General features: G+C 36.8%; 2 protein-coding genes across 13 annotated transcripts; one reads left to right on the top strand and one right to left on the bottom strand.

Moving 5' to 3' along the window:
- Positions 1 to 3,017: 3,017 nt before the first annotated feature.
- Positions 3,018 to 8,493, top strand: LOC126607685 (phosphate transporter PHO1 homolog 3-like). The gene is made up of 9 exons (XM_050275383.1): positions 3,018 to 3,795; positions 5,340 to 5,673; positions 5,767 to 5,887; positions 5,982 to 6,111; positions 6,217 to 6,337; positions 6,431 to 6,689; positions 6,785 to 6,889; positions 6,986 to 7,459; positions 7,568 to 8,493. The coding sequence occupies exons 1-9, from the start codon at positions 3,177 to 3,179 to the stop codon at positions 7,802 to 7,804; spliced, it is 2,400 nt and encodes a 799-aa protein (XP_050131340.1). The 5' UTR covers positions 3,018 to 3,176; the 3' UTR covers positions 7,805 to 8,493.
- Positions 8,494 to 8,966: 473 nt separating this feature from the next.
- LOC126607684 (disease resistance protein RPV1-like) lies at positions 8,967 to 18,658 on the bottom strand. 12 transcript variants are annotated; one of them, XM_050275373.1, is made up of 15 exons: positions 17,551 to 18,658; positions 15,307 to 16,396; positions 14,779 to 15,060; positions 13,794 to 14,639; positions 12,890 to 13,663; positions 12,478 to 12,559; positions 12,064 to 12,400; positions 11,515 to 11,866; positions 11,373 to 11,405; positions 11,195 to 11,266; positions 10,906 to 11,036; positions 10,627 to 10,726; positions 9,872 to 9,954; positions 9,567 to 9,693; positions 8,967 to 9,473 (listed from the first exon to the last, which is right to left on the bottom strand). In XM_050275373.1, the coding sequence occupies exons 1-5, from the start codon at positions 18,081 to 18,083 to the stop codon at positions 13,127 to 13,129; spliced, it is 3,288 nt and encodes a 1,095-aa protein (XP_050131330.1). In that variant the 5' UTR covers positions 18,084 to 18,658; the 3' UTR covers positions 8,967 to 9,473; positions 9,567 to 9,693; positions 9,872 to 9,954; positions 10,627 to 10,726; positions 10,906 to 11,036; positions 11,195 to 11,266; positions 11,373 to 11,405; positions 11,515 to 11,866; positions 12,064 to 12,400; positions 12,478 to 12,559; positions 12,890 to 13,126. The 12 variants fall into 12 exon arrangements, with proteins under 12 accessions (XP_050131330.1, XP_050131329.1, XP_050131331.1 ...); XM_050275372.1 differs by having other exon boundaries at positions 12,469 to 12,559; XM_050275374.1 differs by lacking the exon at positions 12,478 to 12,559.
- Between the last annotated feature and the right edge of the window lie 744 nt (positions 18,659 to 19,402).

Consider the following 19,402-nt stretch of genomic DNA (forward strand, 5'->3'; position numbering starts at 1 on the left):
GTACCAATATTGACTTTTTAGTGTAAAAATGTGGTTTTTCGTTAAAATGAACAATACCAGAAACTTTTCGTTAAAGTTCCCTAAAAATTTCCATCTGTTTTGGCAACTGATCCTTCAAATTGCATGTTATTTTGTAGGTGTGAAAATGAAACATGGCCTATTCAGATTATTTTACCATAGATAAAAAAAAAAAGGTGTGAATTTGGTTGCAAATTAGGAAGTAGAGAAATGCTACGGAAACTCTTTCAAGATAGAACTCTTCATTGACTCTTTGCTACCTCACAGTTAACGTGATTTTTCGTATTCTATGACAATATTATAAAACATTATACTAAAAATTTAAAATGTCAGAGAATTCATGAGTCACACTTTTGTCTTTTAGCATTTCTCTCAGGAAGTCTACTCAAAATGGGTTTCGCAAGAAAGGGATAACCCATTTTAGTGGGTTGGGTTATGAGTAAGAAATTGGCTATAGATTAGATGGTTTGAAAACTCGGACAATTTATAGCAGCCTTTAATGAGCTTTTTGATCTTATAAACTTAACCATCCATATTTCTTCGCACGGGCACTTCCTAAATGCTTCGCTTCTTCAGTTCTTCTAGCAGATTAAGATTTTGGTCAATGCACACAGCAACGAGAATTCGCCTAACTATTGATTATAAACTCGTTTTTGGAGCCGTTCAATGGATTAATAGGAGTCTTTTCTATCATTTTTGTTGTACTAGTTGTCGTTATAACACAGCGAAAAAGAACTTTTAAGTCTAATTTGTTTGTATACGACGATATATTTACACTAAAACTTGTCGCTTACGATATGTTCTTCCTGAGCAACTGTTCTGTGTGAAAGAAGAAAGCATGGGGAGATTGAAGGGCTTGATCACCAAACACAATGTTCCTAATGACGTCCCTGATGAGAAGCGTCCTGTAAAATCAAAGAATACAAAGTATACTTGATTAATTACCTCTGTATTTCTGGGTTTATAAACCTTGAAGCTATTTGTGATTCAGGTGCTCCTTTTGATGTCTTAGACATACTTGTTATATGCATCACAATTTGGGTAAAATGTTCAGATTTTCACACGTTGGTTGGTCGAAGGTAGGGTAAATTTTTTGAAAGTGAATCCACGAAGAAATGTCATGCCGTGAATTACTTGACCCCTATGGGGTTTCTCACATGTTAAAGTTTTCAGAACATCAACCTTTTATTAAACACTTTATTTTTGTGTCTTTTTTTGTAGTCGAGTAATGCTATGTATACAAACTTTTTAAATCAATTTTTTTTTAAATCAAATTTGATTTTAAAAGTTGATCTCCTTAGCATTAGCTCATAAGATTGTGTGGTAATGTATTTATATTTGTTTCATTTTCTATTAGGTATTATAATTCGCAATCTAAATAAAGAAATTTTATAATATTCTATGAATAACATTTTATATGAGATTTACAAATAAAATCAATATGGTTTTGCTCGAGTTTTGAAGTCTCTAGTAATTAAAAAAGATAAAATATAGCAGTCTTTTCTATCATTGAATAAGTGATTTTTTTTAACAACCGATAATTAATATTATTATTTTTAAACAAACTATAGTGTCTATACTGAGGGAGTAAAGGAGTGTGCTAAGCTTCACAATGGATCAGCCATAATAATGTGGTTCAAATTTGTATTTGGTGAGAATCGAATTTAGATTTCTTACTTGCAAGTGAAGAAAAATACCACTAAACCCCACCATAGTACTAAGTGGCGAATAAGTAATATTTTTTAAACTTGAACGAAACAAATTTGACAAAAGAAAAAATAAATTTATATTTAGTTAAATGTGAAAACATATTAATTAGGGTTTAATTAAGATGGAATCAAGTGTAATAGACTTTTTAGCCAAAATGTTCCTTGAGATTTGCATAATTCATCACTTTGGTTTCTGAGATTTAAAATCAATAGAAGTGGTCCCTGAGTTTGTCCATCATCATTCATTTTGATCATTCCTTAAAAAATTAAGGACCAAATGATAAAAATATCCTCAATTTAATAAACAATGGGCCAAATTGATTTGACAAAACTTGAGGGTATTTTTATTATTTTACTTTTATTTAATGGAGATTTTTCGAGGAATGACCAAAATGATTGATGGTGGACAAACTCAAGGACCAATTCTATTGATTTCAAATCTTAAGGATCAAAGTGAGTAGCTATGCAAATCTCAAGAACCATTTTGGCTAAAAAGCCAGTGTAATGATTAAGAGCTGTGCCATGTAGCCAATCAAGTTTGAGTAGTCAATTTATTATTGTGGCAGTAGTATTTTTCTCAGGGTGCCTTGACTTTGTAGTGGTGAACTTTTGATTTCTAAGAAGATTAAGGGTTGGTTTGGTATTATTGTGCTTTGAAGAAAAAAAATTACTTCTGCTGTATTGTGAGAATAAACTTATTTTTGCTGCTTCATGTTTTTAGTTTTTTTTTTTTCACCCAAAATTGTGAAAATAACATGTTTTTAAGTGTTTACCAAACCAGTACTAAATCAAAGCATCGACTAGCATTTGCCCTTGAGCCAAGTGGGGTTACGATTATATATAACGTGGACAATTGGGTTGAAATTTGTCTCTTGTCGTCCAACCAGAAATTGGTTTGTTGAAAACTTGTAAGTGAAAGACAAGAAGATAGGCAAAACGTGTGTATTTAATTATAAATAATACTTAGGTAATTACCCCCAGATGAACTTACATGCAATTGCTAGGTGAAAATGACGCTACTTAAAGGAAATCACGTGACACGTTTTGCCTATCTTCTTCTCTAAATAATATCTTCTGCTTTCTCATGCACCTGAGATTCAGAGAGCTCACTCTCCTCATCTATCATGCCAACCTAGATGGACTTTTGACTGACTCATACTTTGAAACTTCCTTTCCATATTTTTCAACCTCAACAAACCGAAGAAGGTAGCTTAAATAAATAAATAAATATATATATATATATATATATAGAAAGAGAGTTGCTGCACTTGCATCAAAGCTCACCTCATTAGCTCATTGATATTTCTCCCTCTTCCTCACTCCACTCTTTGCTCTTCTCTTCTTATATGCACGTACAGCAATATAATCAAGAACCAATCTGAAACCCTACGTTTTTTAGTGCTCAAAACCGAAATAAAATTGAAAACGAAATTTGACAATTTTTTGGATATGAAGTTTGGGAAGGAATTTTTGGCACAGATGGTGCCGGAATGGAGAGCTGCATACATGGATTACGGGTACTTAAAATCCCTCTTAAAAGAAATACAACTCTCCAAGCATAGAAACAACCCCGATCCACTGGCCGCCGCTTCCACGCCCCACAGTCAAGCCCGAAAGCGGAGGCTCGCGTTGTACAGAACTTTCAGCGGTCTGACAAAAAGCAGGCACGCCCAGCAGCCCAGCAGCTCGTCTTCCACCTTTGGTGGTGTCGACATCGAGAGCCAGGCCATTCTTGTTCACTCCGTCAACGAAAACGACTCCGAGAGCTACCAGACGACGTTTCTGATGGCGGCGGAGGAAGGCGGTGTTCAGGAGCTGGAGTACTTCAAGAAGCTCGACAATGAGTTTAATAAAGTTGACAAGTTTTATAGGTCGAAGGTTGACGAGGTGATGAAGGAAGCTGCAGTTCTGAACAAGCAAATGGACGCTTTGATTGCGTTTCGGATCAAAGTGGAGAACCCTCAGAGAATGTTCGATTGGTCGGGGGAGATGACTCGCCTTGCTTCCGATGTTGCCACGTCTAGCGCTGCATTGGCTGCCGCCAGCCCACACGGTGCCAGAGCAAGCAGTAAGTATACTCATAAGCACTTTTGCCAGAAGTGGTTAAACACATTTTTGAAATTTTATTGAAAATTGGAAGCATCAATGCTAAATATGCTCATAGCAGTTGCTTTTTCAAAAACGATAAAAGTACTTTTTTACGAATATAGTAAAAAATACTTTATCAAAATATGAGTATACCACTTGAAATTCAATTTTCATTAACTAAAACCCACAATTGTAAAATTTTCTAATAAAAACTCAATGACTAGGCTCCAACTAAACAATATCCATAATTAAGTATGACTTGGCAAAATTGGTATTTTTAGATGTCTAAATTACCCCTAATATCATTGACTTTGGGTCTATTACTTGTTATCTACATTTATTTTATATTATTTCATTCAATTAAACGTTTTGAAATGTTTATGCAAATTTGGAAAAGAAAAATTTTAGTGTCATGATTTCAATGCATATTAATAACAAAAATTACATGATATTAGAGTTTTGATTCCTTATATAGTTGTTATCACATTTATGTAAAAATGAGCATTTTTTTATCAAATAATTGTAACAGGTAAATTTGTATTTTTTGCAAATATACAAATGTTATTTTATTAAAAAATTACCAATATTTTACATATATAAAATAACAATATAAGTTCCAGGTAAAATAATACATGCAAAAATAATTTACCTACAAAATAAATAAATAAATATTGTTTGATTCAAAAGTTAAGTTATTTACGTACACATATATATAATAATATCAAAATGTGCCTAACATATGTAATAATACATGCAAAATAATTTACCTACAAAATAAATGAATGTTGATTGATTGCAAACAATACATAATAATAACAAATGTGCCTAACATATGTAATAATACATGCAAAATAATTTACCTACAAAATAAATGAATGTTGATTGATTGCAAACAATACATAATAATAACAAATGTGCCTAGTATATGTAATAATACATACAAAATAATTTACCTACAAAATAAAAGGATGTTTTTAGCCAATTGATTCAAAGTTAGTTAATTACCTATTTTCTACTTAAAATATAGGTAATTTATTTCACACAGATATAATAATAACAAAATGTGCCTAATGTATACATGCAAAATTATTTACCTACAATGATTGTCAAACAAATATAAGAAATGGAACAGATGATGGTAAGACGAGTATAAAGTAGATACTTTTATCATAATAAAGCACTTATTTGTCATAATTATGGTGGATAATTAAATTCAACAACATAATTAGGGTGTTGTGGCACAATTATAAATATTTTGAAAATAATAGGTATTTATTTGTTTACATGACATTTTATTTCAAATTTGAGTTTTATTTGAATGTTTAAAACGAGATGAGTTTTTATCAAGAAAAATAAGTGTTGCATGAGCATATATCTAAAGAACCCAAATAGTTTGTCATTTTAGAAGTAGACTCTCGCACATTCCCTTAAACTCCAAAGTTTTCTTAGTTTTAAATGCTTCGCTGGGCTAATATTGTGTTTATGTCTAAACGTGGGTTGTTTAACATTATGATTTGCGAGCAGGGCGGGTACGTGCTATGGATGCGATTGAAGAGCGCCGATCAAACAGTTCGGGTGATGAAGAAAAAGATGACAAAAAGAGTGGAGACGTTGAGATGGAAGTGATGAAGAAGTCGGAGAGCAGGAGAGGCACTAGGCCTGCGCCACTGGATATACTAGACCGTGTGAAAATGAATCACACGGTTGAAACGCCGTGTTCCACCATCAAAGGCTTCCTCAACGTGGCTCCGCAAACGGAGCTCAAGTTCAGCAGGGTTAATCTCAACAAAGTTGAAGAACAGTTGAGGGGCGCTTTCGTTGTATTTTACCAGAAGCTTCGGCTTCTGAAGAGCTACGGGTAAAGATATAACGACTTTGGGGCACCTATTTGGTTGGTTTTCCTCCTGTTTCTTGACTGTGAAGCTAACTTTTTTATCCGCCAATGAAACAGATTTTTGAATACGTTGGCTTTCTCGAAGATCATGAAGAAATACGATAAGGTGGCTTCGAGAGATGCATCAAAATCTTACATGAACATGGTGGATAACTCGCACCTTGGCAGCTCCGACGAGGTGAGGATTCTTCATGCATGACGCTAAATAGAGGAATGATTATGAGTTTCTGTTCATAATTTTAATTTCTTCATGGCATTTGCCAATACTGCAGGTTACCAAGCTTATGGAGAGGGTTGAAACTACATTCATCAAGCATTTCTCGAACTCAAATCGCCGAAAAGGAATGGCGGTCTTGAGGCCAAAACCGAAGGTGGAAAGACACAGGATAACATTCGCGATGGGTAAGGCCTCTAGCTGAATCAGTATAGTAAAATTTCTTTCACTGAACAAGCACAATTTCACCATCAATTTCTTTCGTCTGAATCTGTTCACTCGAAAACCTTCAGGTTGCTTTGCTGGCTGCACAGCTGCTCTCATATTGGCGCTTGTTTTGATCACTCGTGCTCGAAAGATTATGGATGAGCCGGGGGGAAGTCAATACATGGAAAACATGTTCCCCCTATACAGGTAACTAACCCTATGCTTTTTTATTCTTCATTCCAAGTTTCCGAAAAAAGGGATAATACTGAATTTTTCGTGACATGTTATTCTTCAATGCAGCATGTTCGGATTCATTGTTCTGCACATGCTTATGTATGCCGGAAATATATACTTTTGGCGGCGGTTCAGAGTCAATTACTCTTTTATATTCGGTTTCAAGCAAGGAACCGAGCTGGGATACAGAGAGGTCCTCCTTCTGAGTTTTGGTGTGGCAGTGCTAGCACTAGCATCTGTGCTCTCAAATCTTGACATGGAGATGGACCCGAAAACCAAAGATTACAAAGAACTAACCGAACTTCTCCCGCTCTTCTTGCTCCTGGTAAGATCATGTCATCAGTTGAACTATTTAATTTCAGCTGCATTGGCTCATCACAGCTCTAGAGATTATATACTGAACTAATTCTTCTTATGCAGCTTCTGATTGTGATATTATTATGCCCCTTCAACATCATATATCGCTCGAGTCGCTACTTCTCCCTTGTTTGTGTGTTCCACAGCATCTGTGCTCCTCTCTATAAGGTAAAATTCCACTGCAGACACCCTCATTTTTCGAGTTAAAAACTGTAAAATTTAACTCGGTTGGATGTCCTGATAAAAGTTTCGATTCCTTTACAGGTCACACTGCCAGATTTCTTCTTGGCAGATCAGTTAACTAGCCAGGTGGAAGCCTTTAGAAGTCTGCAATTCTACATTTGCTATTATGGCTGGGGAGACTACAAGGTCAGGGAAACAACTTGCAGATCTAGTGACGTCTTCAAAATTTTCAGTTTCCTCGTTGCGTGCATTCCATTTTGGTCCCGCCTCCTTCAGTGCATCCGCCGCTTGGTTGACGAGAAAGATCCGATGCAAGGTTACAATGGACTGAAATTTTTCTTAATCATAGTATCAGTTAGCATGAGGATAGCCCACACACTTACCGACGACGTGAACTGGAAAGTTCTTGCTGGGATTTTCTCAATCGTTGCAGCCATATTTGCAACATATTGGGATCTTGTTGTGGACTGGGGACTTCTGCAACGCCGCTCCAAGAACCGATGGTTGAGAGACAAACTCTTGGTCCCTTACAAAAGCGTGTACTTCATAGCGATGGTCAGTGCTCTTGATAAATGGTTCAGATTCAGTCTGACAGTATAAGTTTTACTTCGATTTGTGCAATGCTTAAAATTTTCTGACTGATTTGTTGACAAAACACTGCAGGTGTTGAATGTGCTGCTGAGATTTGCCTGGCTGCAGACAGTTCTGAAATTCAATGTCTCCTTCATGCATAGACAGACAATGATCACGGTTGTGGGGAGCTTGGAGATAATTCGTCGAGGGATATGGAATTTTTTCCGGTTGGAGAATGAGCATCTGAACAATGTCGGAAAGTACAGAGCATTCAAGTCAGTGCCACTGCCCTTCAACTATGATGAAGACCATGACAAACATTTGTAGGCAAGGAAAATCGCAAACATCTCAAATTGTCTACAAGCTGCTGAAACTTTTCTTTCTTTTTTTCTCCCCTTCTCCATTAATTTTTTGCTGAATGCAGAGTTGCATCAGTAGTTCTTTTGTTCTGATTTTTTCGGAAATTTGTAAATGGTATACTCCGTCGACTAACTAACAGGTCGACAAATTGATGGACTCGCGAATATATGCTTTTCCCTATATACAATTTCTTATGAACCAGAACCAGAGAATTTTGTTCAGGATCAACAATGAACAAGGCTATTCCATATATATAATTAACCACAGATCGTACGTTTGTTCTTGGTTTGTTGCTTTATTATACTAAGGTGTATGAATGGAGCGAGACTGTCATGTTTAGTCATCCTTGTCACGTCCGCATCGTAGTAACCAAAAGGAAGAGGGACTGACTTGAAAGCGCAGTACTGGCCTACATTGTTCAAGTGCTCGTTCTCTAACCTGATTAAATTGAACACGTTCACCTCTCAAGCGTAAGCTACTTAAAGGATGCAACGACGAATGACCTCTAGGAAGGCAAATGATGGTTGTTATTGTCATTTTATGAATGGTACGCAATTTAAATTCCAACACACATAAACATACTGGGAATTAATAGTAGAAACTGTAACACAAAACCCCATCGCTCTCGAATTCAGTCACTTAAACCTTACCATGGCTGCAAAGTATACGGTCTTGTGTGAAAGTAGAAGCCTATCTCTCATATGCTTGTTCTTTGATGTCTTTCGCAGAAGGCCCCAGTCTATTACAATGTCCCAGTACGTATCCACTGTCGTTGCAACAGCGGAGCTAATCAAAGCCACCACCATCCAGGAGGTCTTTCCCTTTTTCATTTCATACACAGTTCGTATAATAACTGCAATGATTGCAGATAAGTACTTTAAACCATTGCAAGACAAGATATGCTATCTGCAAGTGCATCCTTCCACACAGAAGACATGATCTTCTGGAGACTATACGAAAATTATAAGCTAGAAAACAAGTGAAACTATCTATCTCCATATCCATTTTCAACGTGAATAAGAGTAACACATGCATTCGAACGTACTAGACAGTGCAAAATGTAATGAGACCTGTGGGAAGCGCATCCAAAATGGTATGACAGCAATAATGAAATATAACGTATCGTAGAGACCGTAACCGTGGCACTTGCTTTGCCTCCTTGAGTATTCTCCCAAACCATAGTAGCAAACGTATAACACAAAACTCCTGAAGGCTTGCGCCTGAGATCAAACAAAAGAAAATAGCCTACTCGAAACAGAATCGGGAGTATTTGCTACGTAATGCCAAGAAAAAGTCCGGAAATGTCTCCAGAAAATTTAAAAAACAATCGAGAAATCACGCTATCTTGTCATGTCGTCTACTCATATATATTCCAATTGTTTTCCCATGCATTACCGGGTAAAGAGGGGCGCATATGCAGCGTAATAAGGCTCGAATGAAGAAGAAACGACTGGAATGGCATATAATTTTGAAAGGGTAGAAGGTGATGGAATGGACCAACTGCACAGAGAAGGGGTAATAAAAATCATTTGTACCAACTGAGGAAGTTCTACAACAGAGGCACCAGGCTATAGTTCATGGAAAAGATCATTTAGCAGAAATCAATTGCATATGTTGAGTGATGTATCCGAATAAGCTGCAAGAAAACCCACTTGCATATTTAGAGAAAAGACGGGTCAAATGAATAGGATAACTTTTCGTCATTGAATACCAGAGGGTTAGCTGTTACCTGGAAAGTGGAAAAATGTTTTCCATGTACTCTGCACCCTCCTCCCTATCCAGTAGTTTTCGAGCTTCCACTCTTAAAACTGTTAGGGGTGTATGGATGGTGTGGATTGATACACTTGTCAGTGTCACTTGATAAGCATAAGAGTTAGTATTGTTAGAATCCGTTAAGTAATAAGGTTGTAGAGATTAGCCATACAAATCACCTTTATATTGGTGAATCGTTGTTGTATCTTTCCAATCAAGAAATATATAATTTAATAGTGGTAAAGGTCAGTTCCGTTACAATAATGGTGAAAGATTTAATACCTACAAGTCTTTTCCTCAATTTTCAGGAGGAGTTCTTGGCTCTCCGCCATCTTCATGTCTTAATTCTCCACCACATGATTTTCCTACACATCAAATTTGTTCACAGAAGGATCATTTTGATGCTGATTGTTATCCCATACATAATGTTCAGTCTTCAATTTCAATCCCTGAATCATGTCAAAGCACATTGGATCACCAATTCAAACTAGTTTGTCCAGTCATCCTGCAAAAACATGAAACACCTTTACAGGGCAATTCTGATGTTGAAATTCATACGGATTATGATTGCAAGTCTGGTTCTCTCTCAGACTTCATTGTTTCAAAAGAAGAAATGTTTTTAGATGATGCCAAAGACCAAGTTTTGGAATGTATTGACAAGGTGCAGAATCTCAATTGATTTCAGTGAGTTTACAACCGTTTATTCAAGTGACATTTCCGGTTCTTAACTCTGACAAGAAGAAGGAAATGAGAGTTCCTGCTCAAACAGTTGCAAATGCGTTAAGAGGATTTTATGTATTTTGGTTATGCAATGGTGGAAGTATATTTCATATTCAGTTAGGCTACCATATGAGAATTTGTGATAAGAGTGGGGGGACCTGGTCTACGTTGATTTGGGTACCATGGTACACACGATATAGTGGAATAGAGTGTATGGATGGTGTGGGTTGATACCCTTGTCACTTGATAAGCATAAGAGTTAGTATTGTTAGAATCTGTTAAGTGATGAGGTTGCAGAGATTAGTTGTAGAAATCACCTCTATATTGGTGAATCGTTGCATCTTTCCAATCAAGAAATATAGAATTCTCTTCTTCACTCTGTGCTCTCTCTCGCAACCGAGCAGCCAAAAAAGAAACCTGAAAGTTAAAATGAAATAGGAATTAGTTTTATTTTTTTAACAGAGAACTAAGAATTAACTAATGGAGACTCAATGACACTGCTAGAAATCTTTTTTTCATATTACTTGCACAAAGCATACATGTTGCACCGGTCATATTTCTAGAAAAAGGATAATTGGCACTGTTACTATTCTTACTGGAGAAAAATGTTACACCATGCTTTTCTCCTTTTGCTTTTGGACTCAGCGACTTCATACCTTCCCTGCGATTTGAGTATGAAATTTTTTTGTATGAAGGTAGTCTCCACTCTCTCCAACAGGTTTGTGACCTACAAAGATATAAAAATGAACCGGAAACTTACAAATATCCCACCTCTTCAACATGTTTACAGGAAGAAACGATTAGAAATTGAAGATCAACAAAGCAGTTGAATTCTCAATGCTGAAATGATTAACAAAAGAAAAACAACAAGTACATCTGACAAACCTCATCAGAACTTCCAAGATTAGAAATGTCTACTATTAGCATGTATGATCTGGCCGCTCTCCTTGATGCAATCTGTGTTATTAGAATGGATATTTCATCACAACCCTTCGCTTAAATTCAAATTGAGAATAAGGAGCTCAAAATTCTGACACATTTTGGTTTGAAGTGTATGTCTTACCTTCTCATATTTTTTTCATAATCTTCGAAAATGCTGAGAGGTTCATAAAATTGGTTCATACAAATGCAAAAGTATAAGTACCTAAACTGAGTCACCATGTAACCAAAGTGGAAGGTATGCTGACGCAATTACTATTTATCACCTGTAGTGCTTTAGCAGTTGAAGCTGATGGTAAAATTGAATGAGCGCATCTCTTAAACGTTCTTCCACTCTCTTCAGCTCCTCTTTATCAACGCTCAACTCTTCTTCCTTAAAGTGTTTGAAAACACCTTTTATGGTGGCTATTGGAGATTCAAGCATATTGGTAATCCTCACATGCTCAAGAACCTTCATAGGATCTTGTTTCTGGGTATAGGTTTTCAATACCTCTCTTCCATCGCTTCTAGAATTGTTGACATGGGTCAGATTGATTTCTGAACCACTGGTGCTTGGTTCTTGCCAATGCTCCTCATTTACTTGCAATCCAGATGTCAAGCTGCCAACAGGCTCGGTTCCTGCACATTTGGCAGGAAATTTTATTTTGTAAGAATCAATTAGATGATTATGGTGATCATCAATCAAGGCTTCACAACTACCACTCTTAATGAAGTGTTAGTCCCAAAGAAAACCACCTAACTGAGATGCTTCCATGCATTATACAAATATATATATATGCACATATAACACAAAATGATCATGTATCTGCACTTACCTAAATTGTCAGCTGCACTTGACTTATTACTTGTCAGGTGTACCGCAGAATTGTTCTGTCTCTTTGAATTAGAGCCGTATGGCTCTGGATTCTTGACTTTTATATCAGTGCATCTGTCCTGGCCTTGGAGAGTGGTTTATCAGAAAAATGCCGTTTGTTCGTCATATCTACAATGCCTCCAAGCAGATTAGTTCTGCCATATCCCCAAGTGAGCTTTATAGAAAATTTCAGTCCCCTTGGTTGGACTGAAAGAATTATTTTGCAGAGCTATTCCAGAGATGAAGAGTAATGCTGTGTTTATGTTCCCCCGAACCATCTTTACATTGGTGATGTGTTCCTGGTCAACGCCAAGGATGTTGTCAGACCAAATTTATTGGTACGGGTCGTATTGGTGAGTAAGCTTACGTGTTTTACTTCAACTAGAAATAGAACGGCAGGGATGAATAGACTTGAGCCCTTAGCTTGAATAATTGAATTTATCTACCACGTCCCAAACCTGAAAATGAAAGATTAAACTAGAGAAGGAAAAGAGTTGTTTTTATCTCCATGAAGTTGTATTTATCACCAATGTGGTATCTTATCTGTTAAGTATGTTTACAAGTAACTTGATTATGCAATGTCCAGTGTTGACTATTAAGTATGGTTACGCCGGTAAAATTAGACCATGCATTTGACAAAAAAATGTTGAGTGCATTTGTAGGGCAAGTATTTTTGCGAATTTGAGTGGTGTTTCTTGAATCATTGGATGCGTGTCTTATATCGATTTTTGTAATGTTGAAATGTTTACGGATGCAATGTATCTTCAAAATTCAAAACAATTACTTACTTGAAATATCATAAGAACATGAAATATCGACTTGCTGTTGCTGATGATGAAGTTGGTGGTGATCTGTAGTCCAGGAACTCATATATGTGATGATGAGGATGAGCCCGATGTTGACGAAGCATCACTGCCTTGATCGTGCCTGGTCATAGAACCGATCTGGGTGTGATTTATTCTAGAGATGATGCTTTCACTTCAAAATAATTTTTTTTTTCCCATTTCTGTCATCTGTCGTGATTCTCATTTGATTATGGTATGATTATTATCAGATGCATCATAGAACCGAGCTGGATGTGGGTCAAAAACATAACTGGCTTCGTCCAAATCATGCCTATTTTCCATCATAGGTTTGTCCCATACTAGATTAACCCCAGTTTTCTTCATTGTCACATAATAATCAGGATGCAAACTCGCAAATGAGTCTTCAAAAATTATATCAACTTTATCCCCGCCTTGCAAATTGAGCTTATCGTTAGATAATTGTCCTTGCCAAAGATAATCGTCCTCATATATTAGCTCCTCCCAATCTGTTATGCCTATGTAGGCCCGTAACATAGTACGCTTGGTATTATTTATAACAGTAACGTCAAGAGGAAGATGACGATCAATTCTATTGCCTGAGCGGTAAATGCACAATACAGTTAGCCCTTCAAAATTACGATCATCACTCAGAGGAATATTAAAACTGACTTTATTGCCATCATTGACAAACTCTAACCAATCGGGAATATAATTCCCATGGAGAGATATACCACCAAGTCCGCAAGAAGTCCATCCCTATATATACAAAAATGAAAGTGTCATATATATATACACACACACACACACATACATGTACATGTATGTTTGTGTGTGCATGCGCACGATAGGAAGGCATTTAAAACTTAGGAGAGAGAGAGAGAGATACCTGTAGGATGTTCTTCCGAAAATCAGCTGTGAGATTAGGACACATTTGCATATTAATCCATGTCATGAAGTGTAATGACTTATCCAAGCCTGGTACCTCAATGAGTTTGGTTGAATTACTTACTTTTAGTTCTCTCATATTTGACATTTCTGAAAAATTGGGCATTGATTCCAATGCAGGGCAATTAAACGCATACAGAAATTTCAAATTTGTTGGTAAATCAAGGATTGTATGAAGAGATTTGCATCCACTTAACCTCAATGTTTCAAGCTTTGAAAGACCACTCAGGCTGGGTAGGGTATGAAAATTATTCCATTCAAGATCCAAATGTTGTAAAGAAATTAGGCTCCCAAGATCCCTTAGGATTGGATCATCAGCTAATTCGCAAAATGAGAGATCTAATTCTCTTAAAGAGTTTAAGCCGTGTAACGAAGAGGGCAAATGAATACTTTTCACACCATGTAGGGATAAACGAGTGAGATTCTTCAATCTTACTATGGAAGGTGGTACTCGTCTTATTGATGTTAAATTTGCTTCAAGTATTCTCAATGATGTCATCCCCTCTAAATCCTCATGCAGTTCTCTGAAATTTGAACAGTTATTAAGATAAAGAGTTTCAACAGATGTCGACTTATAGAAATCCCTTGGAAGCGAAATAAGCACTTTGCATCCTTGAAGGTTCACCAAAGAAAGTTTTTTAAGATGACCAATGGAGGGGTGAATCTCGGACAGACCGACACAATGTTCCAATATCAACTCTTCAAGATTCGGGACTTGTGAAAAGTCTGGTGATTTAGTTAAGAAATGGGAACACTTGAGATGAATAATTTTTAACTTCTGAAGTGACTGTTAAAGAAAACCAAAAAAAAATGAAATAAATATTCAAAAGGAAGATCTCAAAAAAAATTAAAAAAATTAAAAAAAAGAAGGAAATCCAAAAACAAATAAAAACTGAACATCATAATGTGTAATTGATTGTACGTACCTTGGAACCCTCCCAAAGTTGTACCAGTTGGCTATACTGCATCTCTAAAACAACTAGTCTTGGTTGATTAAAAAAGTCATCTGGTATGGACTCTAAAGGGAATCTATGCCAGCACAACCACACTAACTCTTTGGGAAGATGTTTGTATTCTCCATTGAGCTTTACGTTGTTGAGCTGAAGCAATCTCAGTTTCTTCATTTTGGCAAATGCTTCTGTACTGAAACTCGACTTGTCATGAGAAAAAGAATTATCTAGAGCAAGTCCTTCAACTTCTTCAGTTCCCTGTTAACAAAAGTTTATACCGGTAAGAAACGGATTATTTGCAATATATTTACGTGTATTATTATTCATTAGGCAAAATCACGTTGAATATATACAAGTATTGTTGGCTAATTGAGCTTTCCTTGTGCAACCGCATATATTTACACGTGAATGTTGCTTAATGTATAATAGACATACATGTGTTACATATATATTTTTCTTGTACGACGATGCATTAATACAAAATTTTATTGGGAATGTACTTACAAATTCATTTTCCAAGACGTTGGTGACCTCTTGAGGATTCCACAACCTACTCCATTTTTCAGGGTGACCAGGGGATTTTTCAGAAATAATTACTCTAGCCATTTCTTGAAGCAAATCATGCATATTCAACTCATTGTCTTCAATAGTTACAAGGCATCGTTCACGAAGGACATTGATTCCTATTGTAGGAAAAAAATCACATCCGTCGAATACTTTTGCGACATAGTCCTTGTCCCATCCAATAAAGAAACAAGCTATGTCAAGGAAGATAGCCTTTTGTGTATCATCTAGCTCATCAAAACTTATTCTTAATGGTTTTACTATTTTTTCATAAGGAGTTTTTTCCAATTTCTCCAATTGACTTTTCCACTCTGCTATGGTTCTTTTATTTAAAAAAGAACCTAAAACTTCAAGAGCTAGTGGCAAACCTCCACAGTAAGAAACAACCTTTTGTGAGAGTTCAAGATATCCTTCATTCGGATAACTATTTCCAAATGCATGCCAACTAAGGAGCTCCAGAGCTTCTTCTTTATTCAATTTCTGAGCCGGATATGTCTTATCCACTTGCTTTAGCAAATGTTCATCTCGTGTCGTTATGATAATTCTACTTCCTGGACCAAACCAATCATGATTTCCAGCTATTGCATTTAGTTGTTCCACTTCATCTACGTTGTCAATGATGACAAGTACCCTTCTACATTGAAAATGTTGTTTTATCAGACTGATACCTCCATCAACACTGCTTATTTGAGACTTCTTTTTCAAGATGTCAAAAATAAGTTTTTCTTGCAAATGAACCATACCATGTTTATTTCCAGTGTCACTAACGTCGGTAAGGAAACTTTTGAATTCAAACTTATGATAAACCTGGTTATAAATGGCTTTGGCAGCTGTTGTTTTACCCAGCCCACCCATCCCCCAAATTCCAACCATGACAACTTCATTTGATCCACTGCTTAAAAGATGCCTGATAACATCTTGAATGCGAGAACTAATTCCAACTTGGTGCTTGGCCACATGTAATTTGTTTGCGCTTGGAAGCCATTCTGTAATCTTGTCAATAATTTCTCTAATAAGCTTTGCTTCACGCCTAAAAAATGAGTCGGTAAGCATTAGCGAGACTCAATGACAGTTTAATAGCAGTTATCAATAAATAAACACTTTTTTTCCTTCATATATACACACATGTATGACTTAAGTCTAAAGTAAGGAAAATAAATTGCGCTATTCATGTTTGTTATGGAATGGACCCTCAATTTCAATGCAATTACATTTGTGCCATTGTTTCTTTTCCTCCAACCCTATCAGTCCGTTTGTTGCACTAGACTATTTCGGATTGAACTAGTTTCAGGGATTAAGTTGGATTGGCTTGACATGGACTAAGTAGTATAAGAATAATGAAGCGTTTGGTGCAGTGTCGGACTAAGTCACGAACTAACTTATTTTTAGACCTTATATACTTTTTTTGTTACTTTTTAATCATTTTATTAATATTTTATTATTTTTAACCAGGATATTTTCACTTCTTTGAACACAGCTCCCACCAACCCATTAAAATCCCATTTCAAGAGAGTTCCAGATGAACTCAACCCCTTCCAGGCTTCCCCAACCCCATTAAAATCTCATTTCCATTAAAATCCGTCCCAGATATTTTCACTTTGTACGACTTAATCCTAGGGAGTTTCAGATGAACTGCATCTCTCCACTTTCTCCCAATAAACCTCACCGATTTCCCCCCCCCCCCCAAAAAAAATCTCTTTAAATCTCCTTTTTTTTTTATGTCCATCAATGGCCCGTAACCTCTGAAATTCAAAACTTTTCCTTTCTTTCTTCCTCACAAGCCTGGCCACCTTCTAAGAATCCTAAATTCATTCTTTAATAATTTCGAACTAAAAATTTAACCCACAAGAATTTCGGACTAAAAATTCACTCTTTGCTCTCTCTCACCTTTCTGCAAATGAAAAAGAAAAAAAAAACTAGCCCCGCCTCCATTTCGCAGCCATAGCTCAGATTCAAACCGTAGGTTCTCCAAACTACTCGCTCCTACCCGGCTAATACGTGATTTTGTGACCAACTTGAATAAAAGAAAATCATTGCGGTTTGGGTTTTACATAAGATATTCACGTAATCATGCTAATTAATGTTTAGCTTCTGTAAAATGTTAATTAAAGCATGTTAATTATATGAAAGATTTAAGTCATTCACTAATAGGTTTCAAATCTTGAAAAGCAGCTGAATGATTACCTATTGTCAGTGATTTGAAGATGGTGGCCAGCCAAATTTGCAGCTTCTGTAAGAGCCTTTCTCCACTGCTTTACCATTTCTTGTTTAAATTCACGGTTCTTGTCATCTTTTTCTTCACCGATGCCATCTTCGTGCTTCTGGAATGTTTCGGCTAAATCTCCGTACTGCTTCCTGACATGCGAAGGATCAACATGATAGAATATTGGCAAAACATGTCGCCCCAGTTTGGATCTGCACTCCATGATCTTCACAAGCTCGTCAAGACACCAAGTTGAATCTGCATAACTTTTTGAGAAGATAATGATAGAGATTCTCGACTCTTCAATTGCTCGGAACAGTTCTGCTTTTATTACTTCCCCTCTTTTTAGATCGTCCTGATCGATATAAGCCTGGTATCCCCTGTCTGTTAATGCCGCGTGGAGGTGGTCCGTGAAGCCATTGCGCGTGTCTGCACCCCTAAAGCTCAAGAACACGTCGTAATTCCAAAGTTTTGACTTGGAAGAGGATGAAGAGGAGGCTTCGTGGGCTGTCATGGCGGTATCCACTGTACTGCAGTGGTTCAGATCACGATTGAGAAAAAATGGCAGTGGTTGTCGTGTGTTTTGTATTCAGATCAAGATCCTTCAGTCAAAAGTTCATAATATAATAATGTTCGCACACTGCCGAGAGAGAGAGGAATAATTTGAGTAAAGGAAAGAAAGGAACATGAAAAGACAGAGGCTATCCAAAAGGTTCTTAATTGGCCAGCTTTCCAGCTATTCATCTCTCAATAATGCATTTCTTTGAAATTTGAAAGGACAAGAGACATTAGATGGCTCAAATGCTTCCAAATCTCAACCTAATGCATTATTATTGATAGTTGAAAGGACAAGGGAGCTACCAGTGTCTTTTTATGTGACTTGGACTTGGAGTACCGCCTGCAAATTGCATGCAATGACTAACTTGGCTGTGGGGGAAGAGGAAAGAAACTATGATATGCTTATATATGTAATTAACGACCTCAAATATATTGGAGCTAATTAACTAATGCAATGACTGACTTGGCGGTAATGGGGAAGAGGAAAGCACTTTACAAAACGGATAAGCACTTTACTAAGCCTGGTTTGGTACAACTTAAATTCTTTTAAAAGCTAGGATGAAAAAAAGTTAAGCTCACTATTGTGTTTGGTAGCTCAGCAACAAAGAACTTCTTTCCAAAATTGCTGTGAGAAACAGCTGGAAAGTGGAAGCAGCTATTTGCTGCTTTCAAAAATCGGCTTTTTATCACAACAACACCGGTGAATAATAACGTTTAATGAAAGTTTTCAAATGGCGATTCTACCCTTACCCCTCGCATCTCACTTCTCTTCCTTGCTCAACACCGACCACCACTGCACCAACATTCATCCCTATTCTCCTTCCAGATCCTCCAAATACACAAATAAGAGTAAGAATCTGAGTGAGAATCAACCCAGAATTTGAGCAAGAACCAGTCCAAAATCTGAGTGAGAATTGCCCCCTCCACCCATCCCATCCACCCCAAGCCAGTCACACCATGTCGACGAAATTGGTGAGGAGGGAGCTCGAGCAAATTCTGAGCTACCCAAAATTGGTTGGTGCAACTGGGTTAGTGGGTATTTGAATCCATTAATGGCGTGCTCTGTTTGGCATTGTGGGGATTTGAATTATAGGCACGGATTATCTGCAAATTGAGCTCAGCTCCCTGTTGTGCTATGACAGCACCAAACCAATTGGAACCAACTCAAGCTAACCCACAGGAAATATATCAAATGGAATGCAAGAACAAAATATAAAAGACACTAAGATTTTAACGAGGTTCCTCAACAGTCAGTGTAACTGGAGTATGTCCTCG

The sequence above is a fragment of the Malus sylvestris genome, chromosome 16 (assembly GCF_916048215.2).
Source record: "Malus sylvestris chromosome 16, drMalSylv7.2, whole genome shotgun sequence".
Lineage (NCBI taxonomy): Eukaryota > Viridiplantae > Streptophyta > Magnoliopsida > Rosales > Rosaceae > Malus > Malus sylvestris.